Here is an 18,105-nt window from a genome sequence, read left to right as displayed (position 1 = left end):
TTTTTTTTTTTTTTTTAAAGTTGGAACGAAATTGAATTGACAGAACGTGGATTTCTCGTTCCGTCACTTTTCGTTTCCATGGTTTTTTTCCACCTTTTGTTCCAAAAAAACTGAAACACACCTTTTACGCACCAAAAAAAACTCTAGAAACGTTTTTTTAGAACATTACCAAACGCAGCCTAAATGTTGATTTTTTATGATACAAGGTATATGTGCATACTAAATTATGTTAGAAAAGAGGAAAAATAAAAAATAACACTTTGGCAACTTGGTCACCTAGGCGAGCGCCTTGTCGCCTAAGTGCTTAGGCACCCCTCCACCGCCTTATCGCCTTGCCACCTTGCCAACGATGACTGTGACTAGGCCTAACATATCTTTTACACTCAATGGTCTTAGCCAATACATAGAGAAACCTAAGTAGGTTCACTAAAAGGCAGCATGTCATATTTTGAGGCATCTTAGGGTACTCTAGGAAAAGGTCTCATTTATAAACCCCATAATCATATGGATCATGTTGGTTACTTTGATGTTGACTGGGCTGGTGCTAAAGGCGATCACTAGTTACTGTACGTTGATTGGTAATAATTTTGTTACGTGGAGAAGTAAGAAAAAAAATACAGTGGCAAAGTCGTTGCAACTGAGCATAGAGCTATGGCTTATACTGCAACTAAGTTTATGTGGTTCACTATTTTAAGAGCTTGGATTTCTAGTTAATAAGCCTACTAACATTAACTATGGTAATCAGGTTGTTACCTATATTGCAAGTAATCTTGTCTTCCATAAGAGGTTTAAGTATATTGAAGTTGATCGTCACTTTGCGTGCAGTGATGCAAAAGGTGATCTCCACTAAGTTTTTTAGCTTTGGTCAACAACTTGGTGGCTTGTTTACTAAAGCCTTGTTTAGAAGTATGTTCCTTCAAGGTTGTTTCAAGGTTGTTCCAAGCTAGGTATGGATGATATTTATGTTTTAGGTGCTGCCAAATACTTTGCCTTTGTAGTAGACAAAGCAATTGTCTCTTGTACAGACGCTCTCCAACTAATAGCTCCTCCAGAGAGAGTCGAAACATAACGTGCCAAGGATCTCCTTTATCCATATCACTAGCATAATCTGAATCTACAAAACCAACTGCACATAATTGGTTGCCACTACCCCCATACACCAAGCCAACATCATCAGCATCTTTACGATACCGAAGTATCCATTGCACAACCTTCCAATGACCCTCGCCAGAATTAGCCATGTAACAACGAACAATGCTGAAAACCTGTGAAATACCAAGGTGAGTGCATACCATGGCATACATGATGCTCCCAAAGGAACACAAGATAGGCATTCCTCCTCCTCACAACATTGTGGTGACATAGCTGTAGAGAGTTTGAAGTGTGCTGCTAATGGAGTACTCACTGGCTTCGAGTTGTGCATCCCAAAGCGTTCAAGCACTTTGTCGAGATATTTCTTCTATGATAAGGAGAGATTTCCCTCTTAAATGTCTTTGTGAATCTCCATTCCCAAAATCTACTTTGTTCCACCTAGATCTTTCATCTCGAACTCATCACTGAGTTGAGTCTTCAATCTATTGATATGTCTCTGTGAATCTCCATTCCCAATATCTTCTTTGTTCCACCTAGATCTTTCAACTTGAACTCATCACTGAGTTGAGTCTTCAATCTATTGATCTCTAGCGTGCCTTTAGCAACAATTAGCATATCATCAATATAGAGTAGCAAATAAATGAATGACCCATCCAACAACTGCCTATGACACACACAACTATCATATTCACTTCTAGAATAACACGAGCCAACATAAAAGTGTCAAACCTTTTACAACACTGCCTTGGGGATTACTCCAAACCATATAATGACTTTTCAAGTTGCAAACATGATCTTCCTTGCCTTCAACAATGAACCCCTTTGGCTGAGTCATGTAGATAGTCTCCTCAAGCACACCATGCAGGAATGCAGTCTTCACAACAAGCTACTTCAACTCCAAATCATATAATGAAAGCATGGCAACATGCGTATAGAGTTGTGCTTCACTACCAGAGAGAAGACTTCATTAAAGTCAACTCCCTCTCTTTGACTGTTGCCTTTCACCACCAAGCATGCCTTGTATCTAGCACCCTTAACTCTAGGAATTTCCTTCGGGAAGTCATGTTGTTCAATGCAGTCATATGTCAACCTTCTCACAGACCAAACCTCTAACCCATATGGCTTCTCACACTATATTATACAAATGTTATAATATGGCTTTTTTCAAAGTCATCATAGGGGCTTGTTACGTAGCCTATATGGCCTTTGTCAAAGTCTTGATGGGTAGCTTTCATAGGTAGCCTACCATAAAACAACCTAAACTCGGCAACTAAGTTCAATATTGCCAAAAGCATCCTCATAGCTATTTCATATTGTCACGAGTAGTTTAAGCATGTTTTGCAACTCATTGGTGTTTGCTTGATTGAAACTATCTTGAAATCTTAAAATGGACAACTTGTTGAACTATATTATACATTCCTCTTCTACTCCAGGTTATTTTTCCAAATAACTATAGCAAGACTACTTCCCTAACCTGGATGTAAAACTACTGGTTTACCAAACTTCTAACTTTTGCACTGCAAAGCGTCAAGGCAACAAAGGTTCCTGATCTTGACTTTGCACCGCAGTTATAAAACCCGCAGTATGTCGGTACATTTACATCCCTAATTAGGCCATCTCCAAACTGCCTTATGTTCCTATTTGCATCTTCACTCCAGCCCTTTCAACTTGGTACTTCTTTACTGTCTGGGTGAGACAAAAATTGCAGCAATTTGCCACCATCTCTGACAACACCAAACTTATAATAGGTGCAAGGAAAGAATATATCCATCTCACCATTCTCATTGACTGATTTCATTAACAAAGGATTCATTTGATCATCCCATTTAATGTTGTAAACCATCCTCTTCTTATTACCTTATCATTATGCACTTACAAAACAACAACTTTAGCGAACCATGGATTGACACCATGGTGGTGCAAATCTGAGATGTTTCAAATAAAAGTTCATAGTCATGTTATTTTATTTCTTACTTCCTTTTTTCCATTACTATTTTTTCATTTATTTCAAATATGGAAATTTTTGTTTCGATTTAATGTTAGGCTACCATATGCAGGCTGCAAATGAGAACATGTGACTTGGCCTAGTGGATACCTGACTCCTAAAAGTCAGGTGCCCAAGTTTTCTCACAATATTTTCCATAATACCATGGTAAAGCTCATCCTGTTAATTACTCCTCCAATTAAAGATTTCAAGATAAAAAAATATATATCATCATTGATCGAATGATTTTACCAAAAAATGAAGTGAAAGAAAATCAAAATCAAAGACCCATTAAACATGTCCAATGAGTCCTTACTAATCCTGCACTGAAACCAAAGCAAAAGCAAAAACAGTCCCAAAAACAATGGAAACAGCCCTTATTGTGAACTTGGCTGCTGATCATCAATTGAACCGACAAACAGTAACCACAGAATGAGTAGGGAAATGGTAAATAAAGAAATAACAGGAAGGAGATGAAAAGGGTTAATCAAATGAAACAGCTGCAATGGCATCTTCCTTCTCGGAAGCAATCTTAGACCCTAAAAAAACCGCATTTTTAATAGCTACTACGAAAGATGGTTAGATACAGCTCCATATTTTAAGCATTTTCCGCACAAATTCGCATCAGCAAACGGAATCAGGTATTAAAAAATAAATACCTGCGAAACTGAAGGTGGCCTCCATTTCTTGGCTGTTCTTGATCGGTTCTTCTCTTCTTCCGCTTAGGCGCCATTATCACGCACAACACTCCCAACCTTTTCGCGCCCTGGAACTCTACGACTCGGTCACTGAGGATCCAACAGACAGAACTCCCAGCAGTCTCAAAACGCCCACCATATGCGCTGAAGCGTCGAAGAGTGAGTTCTAGGGATGTAAACGGATCGCATACAGAATTGGATACGGATCAGGAATATCCGAATACCCTTAAACGGATACCCATGTCATCCAGACCTTCCTACCCGTACCCCTTGGCCAAGGTGTTGGCCTGGAGGCCACACAACCAGGTAGTGATCCTTAGACCCTAGCTGAAAATTAAAATAATATTTTTTATAATCATTATAAGAAATGATTGGGGAAGTGTTTCTCTTATGGGGAGTGGCTCCTACGCATACATGTGAGCTAATGGGAGTACATAAAGAAGCATCAACAAATGCATTGTTTTCTATATCATGAAAGTGATTTGGTCATTTCACTCCCATGTGTTTCTAAGGTTTTGATTTGATTCGGTCCGTGGGGTTACAATACTTGAAACCGAACCGAACCAATAAGGCTTCGGTTTGATTCGGTCCGGGTTGTTATCGGTTCGGTCCGGCCGGTTTTAGGAATTGACACCCCTAGGAAAGAGTAATAGGAAGCAATGATTGATTGGTCACCATGTGCACAACCATTTAAAATCATATTGAATCGAAGTGAATAAGAATTAATATTGTTCAATATCGAGAAAATGAATCTTAATCAGTATGGTTTGATTTCGATATCTAAGGCAAAATTGTTTGGTACGAACCAAACCATTCCAAATTGCCTATTCTCTGAACCGAATCAAGTATACACAATTACATATTATATTTGTATCTAAATATATATTATGGAAGAAAAATTGAACGCTACTTGTTTGCGTGTGTCTACACCTAGGGACAACAGGTGTAGAAAGATCATGTTGCCCCCATGTTGAAGATGCTCCAGTGCATCCTCCCATTGGCCCACATGCTAGCATGTATTTATGCCATTAGTAGCGTTCTCTTGTCCATATATCATATATAATATATGAAATATGGTTTATGAAACCCTATAAAACCATATTGAAACCAAACTGAATAAGGAAACCGTTTATGAAATTGAATAAAATCATATCGAAATTGAACTTAGTTAATATGATACATTTTTGGTTTCTCCTTTCTGTCCTCTGCATCAAATCTAAACCCATCAAACCAAAATTGTACCAAATTCTAGAAACCGTACCAGTTGACACCTTTACTATGATCAGCTAAGGATGTGTTAATAATTATGTTTCTTGGATTTTTGGTAAAAAAAAAAAAAAACACAACAAAACACACTTGTAGCTGTAGGTATTTAATTGAAGGTTTATAAAATCACAGCTATAAATGTCCTTTAACACAAGAATATTATAAGGAACTTCCGATAGACGGTTACATCCAAATACACCTATAGGATTGTAATTCAAGAATCTCCCATACTATATGAGAAAGAGAGAGAGAGGCCAATTTTGACTTTGATTATATCTGTAGGGGTCCCGAAGAAAAAAACTAAAGACAACTTATCTCCTTCTTAGGCGGAGGTTGTACACTCAGGTAACTTTCTTAGAGCTAGTGGTTCCAACTTTCCTTGTTTCATATGAGAAACGATAAAGGAAGAAAGGGCAAGGCAATGCTACTCATTAGCACAGGTACACACCAGGGAACATCTTCAGATAGTGGGGTAGACTACTAGTGGGGGTACTGTTGGACACGTGGCATACAAATTTTATCAGTTCAATTGGAGGGTTAGGACTCGGCGTTAGGAGAGAAAGTGAAAGCTCGTAAGGAAGTAAGTTGCTTTAGAGTTGCAGACAAAATAGAAAGAGCAGGAGAGTAGGAGGGAGGCAGGGAGGCAGGGAGGGAGGGAGGGGAGAAATGCGCCCCACGTGGGGATATCTCAAGCGTATGGGTCTCTCTCTCCTCTACTGTCTTCTGGTGGTTGATGAGCACAATAATATGTGAAATCTTAGGGATATAAATGCATTTTGCCCCACTTTGGATGGTACTACTTCTGTTTTTCATTTTTTAGTTTTCAATTTTACAAGAGAAAGTGTTTAAAGTGAATTAAGAACAGGTTCAAGCTTGAACTAACTTGTCCAAAGGTGGGACCCACTCATTGTTACCACATCCTCTCTCCTACAAAATCTTGAAGATTATTCTCTCTTCTTGCCACCTTACAAGATCTTGAAGATGCTATGCAGAGATTCTTTTTTGATTTAGTCAAGATTGCAAGATATTGGTTAATATTGCAGAAAATGAGTAAAATTTGATAATGTTGGAAACAGATTCTCTCTTTCCTCACACAATATCTTAGAGAATGAGGATTTTTACTAAGATTTAATTTAATTTAATTTTCTTTCGTTTCTTAAAGAAGATCTGTAGAAAGAATGAGGCAAGACCAAAGCCCAATAAAAGTCCCTTCCTTCCCCCTCCTAGAAATATAATTCCCCTTAGTTTATTTTCTAGTTTATCCTTAGTTGTCTTCTCTCTCTCCTTATGTTTCTTCAAGCTTTTTAATTAATGATAATGCAATTCAGTTTTTTTTTTTAATTGTTACTTTGTTTAATTATTAGTTTACTATGTTAATTTAGTTCATAGTTTAGTTAATTTAATTAGTGCAATCTACTTTTCAAACTTTCTAGTTCTAGGAAAGAGTTGGTTCAAGTAACAAGAATCAAAAGTTTTCAAGTTCAAGAGAGCAAATTTTTCATCAATATTCTGTTCCAATACCATTACTTCGAATCAATCAAGTTTCAATTCAGCTTACACATAATCAAGGTATGACAAAGCTTATTAATTGAATTAAGATTTTTATTCAATTACAAGTAGTGGAATTAAGATTTTTTATGCCCTTTTTTTTCCTTGTGTTCTTATTTACATATATGCTATAATTGAAGGTGATGCCTACAATAGTGCCTCTCCCGAAAATTCGGCCAATATATTGAAATTTTTTCTTTACTTACTTGCTTTCTATTAGTTTAACTTTATTATTTGTTTTTTTTTAGTTGTTATTTTCAGCATTTATTTTACTTCTCTAATTAAAGTAATCCGGCGTTAGAACTGTTTAATTTAGATGTTGAATGTGTAGGTTGTTTTCTTTCGTTTAGATGCATGTTGTAGGACCATAATCTAAAATTAAGCATCCCTTGTTCACTGTCGTCGTACTTAGAGTAGGTAATATAGAGTGACTAATCTCCTTGTGATTGACCCGTTGGCTACAATATACTGTACGCTTACGGTAATATATTTTAAACTCAAATAAGTTTTTGGAGCCTTTGCCGAGGAAATTTATTCATTTTATTTTTCTTACTTTAGGTTAGTCGAAATACTTTTCTTTAAAATAAAATAATAAAAGAGTGAAACCCCGGATCCCTGCCGGTAATCACTAACAAAAAAAATAAAAAAAATTTATAAAAGAATTCATTTTCTTTTTCTTTCATTCTAATAATTCAAGCTCTTACCAAGAGTGGAAACATAAACATTTAATAGTCCCCACTCTACTGCAGAATCCCCAGGATTCGATTATAGGTGGATCCGAAGACTATATGGATCCCTAGCTGTCAACCTACGAGCAACCTTATAGCTTTGGACTCATTGTTTAAATTATTGAGGGGTCATATCAATTGACCAAATTTTCACCCTCTATTTTAGTTGTAATTAATTAATTTTTCAGAGACCACAATTTTATTTTAGGTGGTTAGTGCATGAGTGTGTGGACCTGTGATTCTACCAATCGTTTAGTAAGGGTACCTATTTTAAGAATGGCAAAACAACCTAAGCCTACTTTAAATGATAGATTCTACCTAGCCAGGGTAGCCCAACCTTCTTACATTATATTACCAGCTACCACGGGGAACAACTATAAGCTTAAAACTCAATTCATCACTATGTTACCCCACTTCCATGGGCTATCCTCCAAGGATGCATATTTGTTCCTGAGAGCATTTGACGAGGTTTGTGTCCTTATTAAGACATAATAACTCAGTGATGATGTTGTTAAACTTAGATGCATTACTTTTTTGCTCAAGGATAGAGTAAAAAGATGGCTACATAGGCTGCCAACTAATTCTATTATCACATGGGATCAGTTTACAGTAACATTCTTGAGAAAAAAATTTTCCTTGAATAAAACGAATAAACTCAAGAACGAGATTATACAGTTCCAACAAAAACCTCAAGAGTCATTTTCTAGACTCATGGAAAGGTTCCAAAACCTTCTCCAAGAGTGTCCCCACTATGGTATTGATATATGACATCTTTGCCAAATAATTTATGAAGGGATAGACTACCATACCAAGCAGATGCTAGAGTCTATGTGTCCTACAGGCTTCACAGCTTATGTGGACAAAAGTGAAGCTTGAAACATTTTGGTTGACCTAGCTAAAAAGACAAGAGAATGGAAGTCTACTTAGGAAAATAAGAGAACTAAATGAGGTAAAGGGTACTATGTCGATGGGATAGTAGCCAAGGAGACCCATTTAGATAGCCTCATTAAGATAATAGAAGCCCTTGTCCCTAAAGCACATGTCCCAGTCCACTAAGTCCAAAATCAGGTCTCTATGTGCAATTAGTGTCACTGCCCTAGACATGTAATGGAAGAATGCCCCAACAGTTCTGGGAACAATGAAAGTGTTAATGCTCTTTACCCGAATAACCTGTTTAGCAACACTTACAATTCAGGGTAGAGAAATCACCTTAATTTTTCATGAAGCCGTGGGAATCAAGGAGGCCCATCCAACTTTCACAAGTAAGGGCAGCCTAGTCCCCAGGCCCAATTTTGCACCACCACCTAATTTTTTCCCTCAGCCTAATCTAGGCCCTCAGTCAAATTTTGCTAGGCCCCCCTCTCCAAGCACCTTATCAACAAACCCAGTGTTTTACATCCACTAGAGAGACGACTAGAATTAGCGAGCTAGAGAAAAGCATGGCCCTTCTCATGACAAGCCACAATAATGTGGAGAGGCAACTCACCCAACTTGTCACAATTATACATGAGAATGAGAAAAAAAATTGTCTAGTCAGCTAGAGCCGAATCCTAGATATCAGGTGCTGACTCCACAAGGACTACCTGCTCCTCAGCTCAATGTTGTATAGAGTCAACAACACTAAGGGCCCTCCAACCAGTGCAATGTGGTATATACCTTGTGAAATGGCCGAGAGTATCTATAGAATGGTACCACTCTTTCTCCACCATCTGACCTTTCTGTTGACCCTCCAACTATCGAGGCTACTACTATGTCTCCCATTCCAGATTCGCCAGATGGACCTGAAGAAATTAGGAATGATTTGGTGGAAGCCACAAAAAATGATTCTATTAATGAGAGAACTTCTGACTGTGTTTATGTTCCTTCTGTCCCCTATCCTAACCATTTGATGAATAAGTAGAAGACAACTTAAATGAAAAAAAAATTAGAAGTTTTCAAGAAGGTAGAGGTAAACATCCCTCTTTTGGATGCCATGACTCAAATCCCAGCCTATGCCAAAGTACTCAAAGACTTATGCACTCACAAGTATACCACAAGTGTGCTCAAAATGGTATTCTTAACAGCTAATATCAGTTCAATGATCACGCAACCTATAACAGTCAAGTATAAGGATCATGGGTTTCCCACAATCGTTTATGTCATTGGCAACACTTGTATTGATCATGCCCTACTTGACCTTGGCGCAAGTTTGAACCTTCTACCTTATCATGTTTATCAACAACTTGGATTATGAGATTTGAAAGCCACTGGGACCACTCTCCAGTTGGCCGATCGTTCTGTTAAGATTCTAAAAAAGATGGTCGAAGATGTCCTACTTAAGGTAAGAGAATTTATTTTTCCAGTTGATTTTATTATTTTGGACACCAAACCCTTCACCACTAAGGATAAAATTCTTATCATTCTTAGAAGACCATTCCTGGTTACCAGCAATGCATTAATCAATTTTTAGAATGGTCTATTAAGGATATATTTTGGCAATTACACTATGGAGTTCAACATGTATAGGTTGGGCAAGCAACCCACAATTGATGAAGAGGTCAATATGTTTGAGGATTTTTTTGATGATATTGTTAAAACTTTTGATATTGACTTTGATTCAGAATTTCAAGAGTGTATGAAAGAATTAGAGGATGATACTGAAAATTTCTTCTCCGAGGTTTGGAGTCTTCATACACCCATGGAGCCCATTGGTCCTCTATCAAATTCTCTTCAATTATTGAACCCCCTAAGCTTGATTTGAAATAGTTGCCCTCTAACTTAAGGTATGCCTTCTTAAGAGGAGATCAAACTCTACCAGTTATTATCGCATCAAGTTTAACTTCAAGTCAAGAGGAAGAGTTGATCAAAGTTTTAAAAGAAAACAAGGAAGCCTTAGGTTGGATCATAGCAGACATTAAAAGAATTAGCCTTTCAATTGTTCAACATTATATTCACCTCATAGAGGATTCAAAACCTTCTAAGGAACCACAAAGAAGGGCTAATCTTATGATACAAGAAGCTATCAAGAAATAGATCCTAAAATACTTAGATCATGGTATCATCTACCTTATTTCTGATAGCGAGTGGGTAAGTCCAGTGCATGTGGTGCCAAAGAAGTCAAGGGTTACAATAGTCCAAAATACTGTAAATGAGTTGATCTCTACCCGCGTCCAAACAAGATGGCGCGTGCGCATTGACTACAGGAAATTAAATGCAACAACTTAAAAAGACCACTTCCCTTTGCCTTGTATTGATCAAATGTTATAACGGTTAGCTGGACATGAGTATTATTATTTCCTTGATGGTTATTTTGGTTATAACCAGATTTCCATTGCCTTAGATGACCAATAAAAGATCACCTTTACACGCACCTATGGAACCTTTGCTTATCGGCATATGCCTTTTGGGCTTTGTAATGCTCTGCCACGTTCCAAAGATGCATGATAAGCATTTTCTCTGATATGGTGGAGTACTTTTTGGAAGTATTTATGGATGATTTTTCTATTCATGGCTCATCATTTTCCAATTTTTTACATCATCTTTTTTTAGTACTCAAACGATGCAAAGCGACTAATTTAGTCCTCAATGACAGAAATGTCATTTCATGGTTACATAGGACATAGTGTTGGGTCATGTCATTTTCAAAGAAGGGATCAAGGTTGATAGAGCTAAGGTGGACTTAATTTTCAATTTACCACCTCCCAAGTCAGTTAAGGACATTCGTTCCTTCTTGGGTCATGCAGGGTTCTATTGTCGGTTCATCAAGAACTTCAGTCATATGGCTAGAGCTCTCACCAATCTTTTGGTTAAAGAGCAACCCTTTGAATTTTCTAGTGAATGTCTCATGTGCTTTAAGCAATTAAAGAAGGTGTTGACTACAACCCCCATTATTCAAGCTCCCTTATGGACAAAGCCATTTGAATTAATGTGTGATGCATATGATTTTGCTATGGGGGCAATCTTAGGGCAGAGAGCTGATAAGCTTCCTCGTATTCAATAATGCATAGTTGAACTACACACAACTGAAAAAGAATTTTAAACTATTGTATTTGCATTAAAAAAGTTTCGTGCATATCTCATAGGTTCTCATGTCATTATTTACAATGACCATCCAGCTATCAGGTACCTTGTTCAGAAAAAAGGATGCCAAAGCTCGTCTCATCAGATGGGTTTTGCTTTTGTATGAATTTGACTAGAAATTAGGGATAAAAGAAGCAGTGAAAATTTGGTTGTAGACCACTTGTCCCGGTTACCCAATTCTTTGACTGTGAATCCTCCAATTAACAAGTATTTTTTCGATGAGCAACTCTTTGCAGCATCTAGTGAATCTTGGTTTGCAGATATTGTAAATTTTTTAGTTACAAACAAGACTCCGGATTATTGGTCTTCACAAGAGAAGTACCATTTTCACTCACATGTTAAATATTTCTTTTAGGGTGATCCTTACCTTTTTAAGTCATACCCTGACCAAATTATCATGAGGTATATCCCTAATCATGAGCACCATTTCATTTTGCCATGATCAGGCTTGTGGCGGCCATTTTGGGTCTACTAAGACTGCGGCCAAGATATTACAATGTGGGTTTTATTGGCCCAATATCTTCAAAGATGACTTTGCTTATTGTAAGGCTTGTCTTTTTTGTCAATCTTTAAGAAAAATCAGTAGAAGGAACATGATGCCTCTTAACTCAATACTCGTGGTTGAGGTTTTTGATATTTAGGGAATAGATTTTATGGGCCTCTTCCCTAAGTCCTGTGGATATGAATATATTTTGTTAGTTATGGACTATGTGTTCAAATGGATTGAGGCTCGTACTTGTAAGACCAATGACCATAAAGTGGTCATTCAATTCTTAAGGGAAAACATTTTTTCCCGATTTGGTACCCCTAGAGCTATCATTAGTGATAGAGCAAGCATTTTTGTAATAAGCCTTTTGAGGCCTTAGTGAAGAAGTATGTGATTACCCACAAGTTGGCTACCCCATATCACCCCCAAACCAATAGACAAGTAGAAGTGTCCAACTGATAGATCAAGCAGATTCTAAAGAAGACAATTAATCCAAATCGAAAGAATAGGTCTAATTGTCTGTTGGATGCTTTGTAGGCATATAGGACTACTTACAAGACCATACTTGGTCAATCCCCATACCGTTTGGTATATAAGAAAGCCTGTCACCTTCCTGTTGAGTTAGAGCATCGTGCCTTTTTGGTGATTAAGAAATTCAATTTTGATATGTCTACCGCAGGAGCTCATAGAGGTCTCCAACTATCTGAGTTGGAGGAATTGCAAATGATGCATATGATAGTGCAAAACTTTTCAAGGAAAATGATAGGCACCTTGTTAGGAAATCTTTTATGCCTGGTGATAAAGTTTTACTGTACAATTCTAGATTGCATATCTTTTTAGGAAAACTTCGTTCTCGGTGGGAAAGTCCTTACCTTATGTAAACAGTATTCCCCCATGGTGCCGTAGAGGTCATGAATCCATCCACTGGAAAAAATTTTAAAATTAATGGGCACCGTCTAAAGCCATTCCTTGAGCTACCTTCAATGTATGATGCAGAGATCATGATTCTCCATAAGTCTCTTTATGATGATAGTTGATCCCATTTGGTAATTTCCTCTCCTTTGTCCTTTTTATTCTTTTGTCTTATCATTTTTTTTCTTTTTCTGCATTGAGGACATTACACAATTTAAGTATGGGGAAGGGTTTGACTGTTTAGAACTTGAGGTTACGTTTAAGAGTTTTTCTGTGCTTTATACACCCTACAAAAAAAAAATTTTGAGATCTAAGACCCATCTTGGTACTATAATGCCTATTGAGAGGATGGTAATGAGTATATGTCTTGAAGTGAGACCTCACTTAAATGATTTAGAGATACTTGTCTTAAGGTGTAGGACCATTTGTTGATTGGTGTATTTGTTCTTAAGTTAGGAGTTGAGATCATATTCTTGGCATCGTGTAAAAATATATGTTATGGATATGCAAAGAAAGTGAAAAGAACTTAGTATCACCGTCTTTGTTGGCATATGCATAAAGCGAAGCTACTTAGTAACTTGGGTTTCTGATGTTTACTCCACCATGTTATTCAGGCCAAATGTAGTGGAGTAGAATGAGTTCTCTACTAAAAAAAAAACCATTATGCATTGTTGTTTATGATTGGTTAACACTCCAAAATCCTAGTTCATGGTCTCTACCTTACAATGTGGTTTGCCTTAGGATAGGTCGTGCTTTAGAAGATATAAAAGTCGTCCCTATTTGAGATGTGCGTTTGTTCCTAAATCTAGATAGAGTATTAAAGTTCAAGTGTGGGGGTTCCTCAGTTGATGTGCTCTAATTAAAAGAGGGTGTGTGTTTTGTAGTTATTGGAAGCTTTAAATTGTAATTTGTCTAGTTAATTTAAATTTTAGGTGTATATTCACTGCAAACACCCACGAGACACAACTCGTTCAGTAGGGTAACTTAGGGGTTTAAAGGTTTATTGCACGTGTTAAATACAACCGTGATTCCTACGAAAGTGAGTTAGCTTTTTCTTTCGTTTCTTTATTTATTTGTCTTGCCCGAGGATGAGCGAAAGTCAAGTATGGGGGAATTTGATGAGCATAATAATATGTGAATTCTTAAGGATAAAAGTGTACATTTTGCCCCACTTTGGATAGTGTTATTTCTATTTTTCTTGTTTTTTTTTTAGTTTCTAAGTCTACAAGAGAAAGTGCTTAAAGTGAATCAAGAACCGGTCTAAGCTTGAACTAACTTGTCCAAAGGTGGGACCCACTCATTGTTACCACATCCTTTCTCCTACAAAATCCTGAAGATTGTTCTCTCTCCTTGCCACCTCACAAGATCTTGAAGATGCTATGCAAAGATTCCTTTCTGATTTAGTCAAGATTGTAAGATATTGGTTAATATTGTAGGGAATGAATAGAATTTTTTAATTTTGAAAACAGATTTTCTCTTTCCTCACACAATATCTCAAAGAATGAGGATTTTTACTAAGATTTAATTTAATTTAATTTTCTTTCTTTTCTTAAAGAAGACTTGTAGAAGGAAGGAGGTAAGACCAAAGCCCTATAACAACCCCTTCCCCCCCTCTTAGAAATATAATTCCCTTAGTTTATTTTCTAGTTTATGCTTAGTTGTCTTCTTTCTCTCCTTATGTTTCTTCAAGCTTTTTGATTAATGATAATGCAATTCAGTTTTTTTTTTAATTGTTACTTTGTTTAATTATTAGTTTACTATGTTAATTTAGTTCATAGTTTAGTTAATTTAATTAGTGCAATCCATAGTTCTAGTTTTCAAACTTTCTATTTTTAGGAAAGAGTTGGTTCAAGTGACAAGAATCAAGAGTTTTCAAGTTCAAGAGAGCAAGTTCTTCATTAATATTCTGTTCCAATACCATCACTCCGAATCAATCAAGTTTCAATTCAGCTTACACATAATCAAAGTATGACAAAGCTTATTAATTGAATTAAGATTTTTATTTAAATACAAGTAGTGTAATTAGGATTTTTTATGCCTTTTTTTTTTTTTTCCTTGTGTTCTTATTTACATATGTGCTATAATTGAAGGTGATGCCTACAATAGTGCCTCTCCTAGAAATTCGGCCGATGTATTTAGAATTTTTCTTTACTTAATTGCTTTATATTAGTTTAACTTTATTATTTGTATTTTTTTTAGTTGTTATTTTCAGCATTTATTTTACTTCTCTAATTAAAGTAATCCGGCGTTAGAATTGTTTAATTTAGATGTTGAATGTGTAGGTTGTTTTCTTTTGTTTAGATGCATGTTGTAGGACCATAATCTAAAATTAACCATCCTTTGTTCACTCTCACCGAACTTAGAGTAGGTAAGATAGAATGACTAATCTCTTTGTAATTGATCTGGTAACTATAATATACCATACACTTGCAATAACATATTTTAAACTCAATGAGTGGTTCTTTGGGGGAGTGAAGACTCAAAGACACCAAATGGGAGGTCGTTAAAGTACCCTACAAGTGTGTTAATTAACATCTATGGTCTCTCTCTCTCCTTTTTAGTGGAGAACACACGGGCACACTACTCTTAATTATAAATTTAGGGAACATGAGATGACTTAGGCTACTTACTTGTATTGGTCACTTTGGAGGTGGAAGTGAGCTGTGCCTGTGAGGCAACTAGTTGTCTTCTCTCCCACTATCTATTGGTCTCTTCTTTCTCAACTCTGCAGATCATCCCTTCTACCACGTGCCAATTACTTTCTTTCTTTTGAAGAAATCCCATGTATGTGTTGTGTGGATCCCTATTGCCTTTATGCCTTTTACAGAAAGTGGGTTGTAATATAAGGTCATCCACAGAGAGAGAGAGAGAGAGAGAGTGTTCTATACAAAGTCTTTTAAAGGCCCCCAAAGGGTGGCTGTGTCTGGATTTGCATGCATGGGGTGTAGCCACGTAGCCCTATATAATTGATAAGTGTTTTCCTCTCTTTGAGGATCTTTGAGGGATATAAGACCTCAGACTTTCCTTTGGAAGGAGAATTTGGTTGGGTCTTGGTAGCATGAACTTACTGTCACACAGAAATTTCATAAATCTCTTGCTAAAGCTCAAACATAAAAGAAAAAAATAAAAATTTAAAAGAAAAGAAAAATATTGTGTTATCATTGTGATATTAGCTAAAAACAATTGGGAAAGTGTTTCTTGTTTGTTGAGGGGAAGTGGACTGTGTAATTTTTGCATATGCACGAAGGCCAATGGGGCGGTCGATCATTTTGAGCCTTATGTGTCTAAGTGCAGGGGCCACTCTCCCCCTCAAAAAGTATTTTTCCTAAAACATTTTAAGTAATTTATTATTGTATTTACAGTTTGCGGACCTTGGCGCAACGGTAACATTGCTCATTGCAGTCGCGGGTTTAAATCAGGAAAAAGCTCTCCGCGAAGCGTAGGAAGTGCTTAATACATAATGAGCCTTCTAGATCCATCCTCATGCACTTGCATTGGGTACACCATTTTTTAATAAATTTCTGATGAGGAATGCATACATTTTCTTATCTTATCTTGAATCTATTTTATTGCTTCTACAGTTGGTGTCTTATTGCAAATTGGGCCCCCATTAATTCAACCAGATCATCACTGCAGCTGTTAAGCCATTGGAAGAGCTTCTTCAAAAACTTAATTAAGCAGAAGAAGCTTCAATCCAGAATCTCTTTTTAAGTACTACTTTTGTTAATGGGGTTAGCTGTGAAGAGGAGGAAGGGGTATCAGCTAGCAGAAGCAGCAGTAGACACAGGACAGTGGTTGCCCATTCAACCCCAGTTGCCCATTTGCCCCATTTGCTCATTTCCCTTTCCTTTCATATAATTAAAAAGGAAATGACAGGAAAAATAATGGGTTCTCCACTGGCAACCCAAACTGATCTCCTAACCATGAAACACCTGTTTGTTCTTCTCTTGAGATCTGAAAGAGATAATGTAAGTTCATGAATTCATTTATGTTATCACTTTCCCACCTCCCCCTTTCATGTGCTTTCGAGTTCCTTCACTCAGTTTTTAAATCTGCGAATAAAGGCAGGCAGACACTGCAAGTCTGCAAAGGCGACTCCATTCCAATGGCTTACAACTTTTAGTTAAGAAGACAAAGAGTACTCTCATGTAGTTGGCCTGAAATAGAATCCCAATCTATATCGGTATTCATTCCCTCTTAAGCTATTTGTTGTACTAATACAGAATATATTAAATTCTAGTGGATGTGTCACTGCCTTGTCAAACCTCCAACCCAAAGCCCATTAAGAATCCAATCCCAACTTCAATTTTACTTCACCCAATAGGATTTGAGTCCGCATCCCCTCCCTTGTAGGTAACCACTCCACCCTACTCACACTATCCATGCAGGTGTGTTGAGACCACATCCCGTGGATGGTGTGAGATGGGTTGGGGTGGGTTCGAACCTCTTGAGCCGAATAGGACTTGGGTGGGACTTTTCAACCCTTGATGACGATTGGCTCAGGCCTGAGACCAAGGTTAAAGCCTCGGGCTAAGCCAACCCAACTCAATTTTAGGTTATATTATCAATTTACTAAATTGCATAAAGTAGGATTTTAGCTAGGTTATCTCAGATTTTTTTTTTCTTTTAATAGGAGGGTGGATTTTCTTGAGATAAGGATAATTCTAACTATGAATTAGAATAACTCTTGAGAATATTAAGATAGCTTAGGTCAATGCAGATTGCCCTGAATTGCATAATAGGGTCAGGTTCAATTAGGGCTAGTTACAACCCTAGGTATTATGCTATGTAAACAAGCCAAGACATGCGTCAATATTGGGTGGTCGATTGTTTGAATTGAATTTTAGACACAAATAAACACGAAAAGATGAGAGGTTCTTTCTCTCATATTTTTTAAAAAAGAAAATCTATGTTCTCCCATTGGTCTGTATATTGACATAGTAACGCAGCACGAGCGGATGCATCTTTAACGCATGGAGTTGGACTGCATCGTCTTTTCACACCCATATGTGTTTGCGCAGGCAGCATGATAGGTTTTTTTTTCTCTTTTTTTTTTTTTTCTTTTCTTATTATAAAGAAGGGTTGGGGTGGAATCACTCGTGGGATCTTGATTCTTGAGTCATAATTAGCTGGCGTTTCACTGCACTTTTCTTCTCCCGAGGTACTGTACTATTGGAGAACTGTGGTGGAATTAGGTGACAGGTGACCGCTCCATAGTCGTGTAAAAGAGATAATATGGAAAAGACTTATTGGAAAGACTACTGGCCGGGCTAAGCTAAGAGTTCTGATAAGATATAGATGGCATGGTCTCATCACTGGGAACCAATCATT

General features: G+C 37.1%; 1 protein-coding gene across 4 annotated transcripts in view; it reads right to left on the bottom strand.

Annotated features, from left to right (window-relative positions):
• LOC122072208 overlaps window positions 1-3,964 on the bottom strand; it is a 10,812-nt gene extending 6,848 nt beyond the window's left edge. The window contains exon 1 of one of the 4 annotated variants that reach the window (XM_042636781.1): window positions 3,736-3,964. In XM_042636781.1, coding sequence (XP_042492715.1) covers window positions 3,736-3,809 — 74 coding nt within the window. In that variant the 5' untranslated portion in view covers window positions 3,810-3,964. The remainder of the gene's footprint in view (window positions 1-3,735) is intronic. The other 3 variants (XM_042636778.1, XM_042636780.1, XM_042636779.1) reach the window with 3 other exon arrangements.
• Window positions 3,965-18,105: the final 14,141 nt, after the last annotated feature.

Source organism: Macadamia integrifolia, chromosome 2 (genome assembly GCF_013358625.1).
Source record: "Macadamia integrifolia cultivar HAES 741 chromosome 2, SCU_Mint_v3, whole genome shotgun sequence".
NCBI lineage: Eukaryota > Viridiplantae > Streptophyta > Magnoliopsida > Proteales > Proteaceae > Macadamia > Macadamia integrifolia.
The sequence above is the reverse complement of the archived record's forward strand: the minus strand, read 5'-3'. Positions and strand labels throughout refer to the sequence as shown.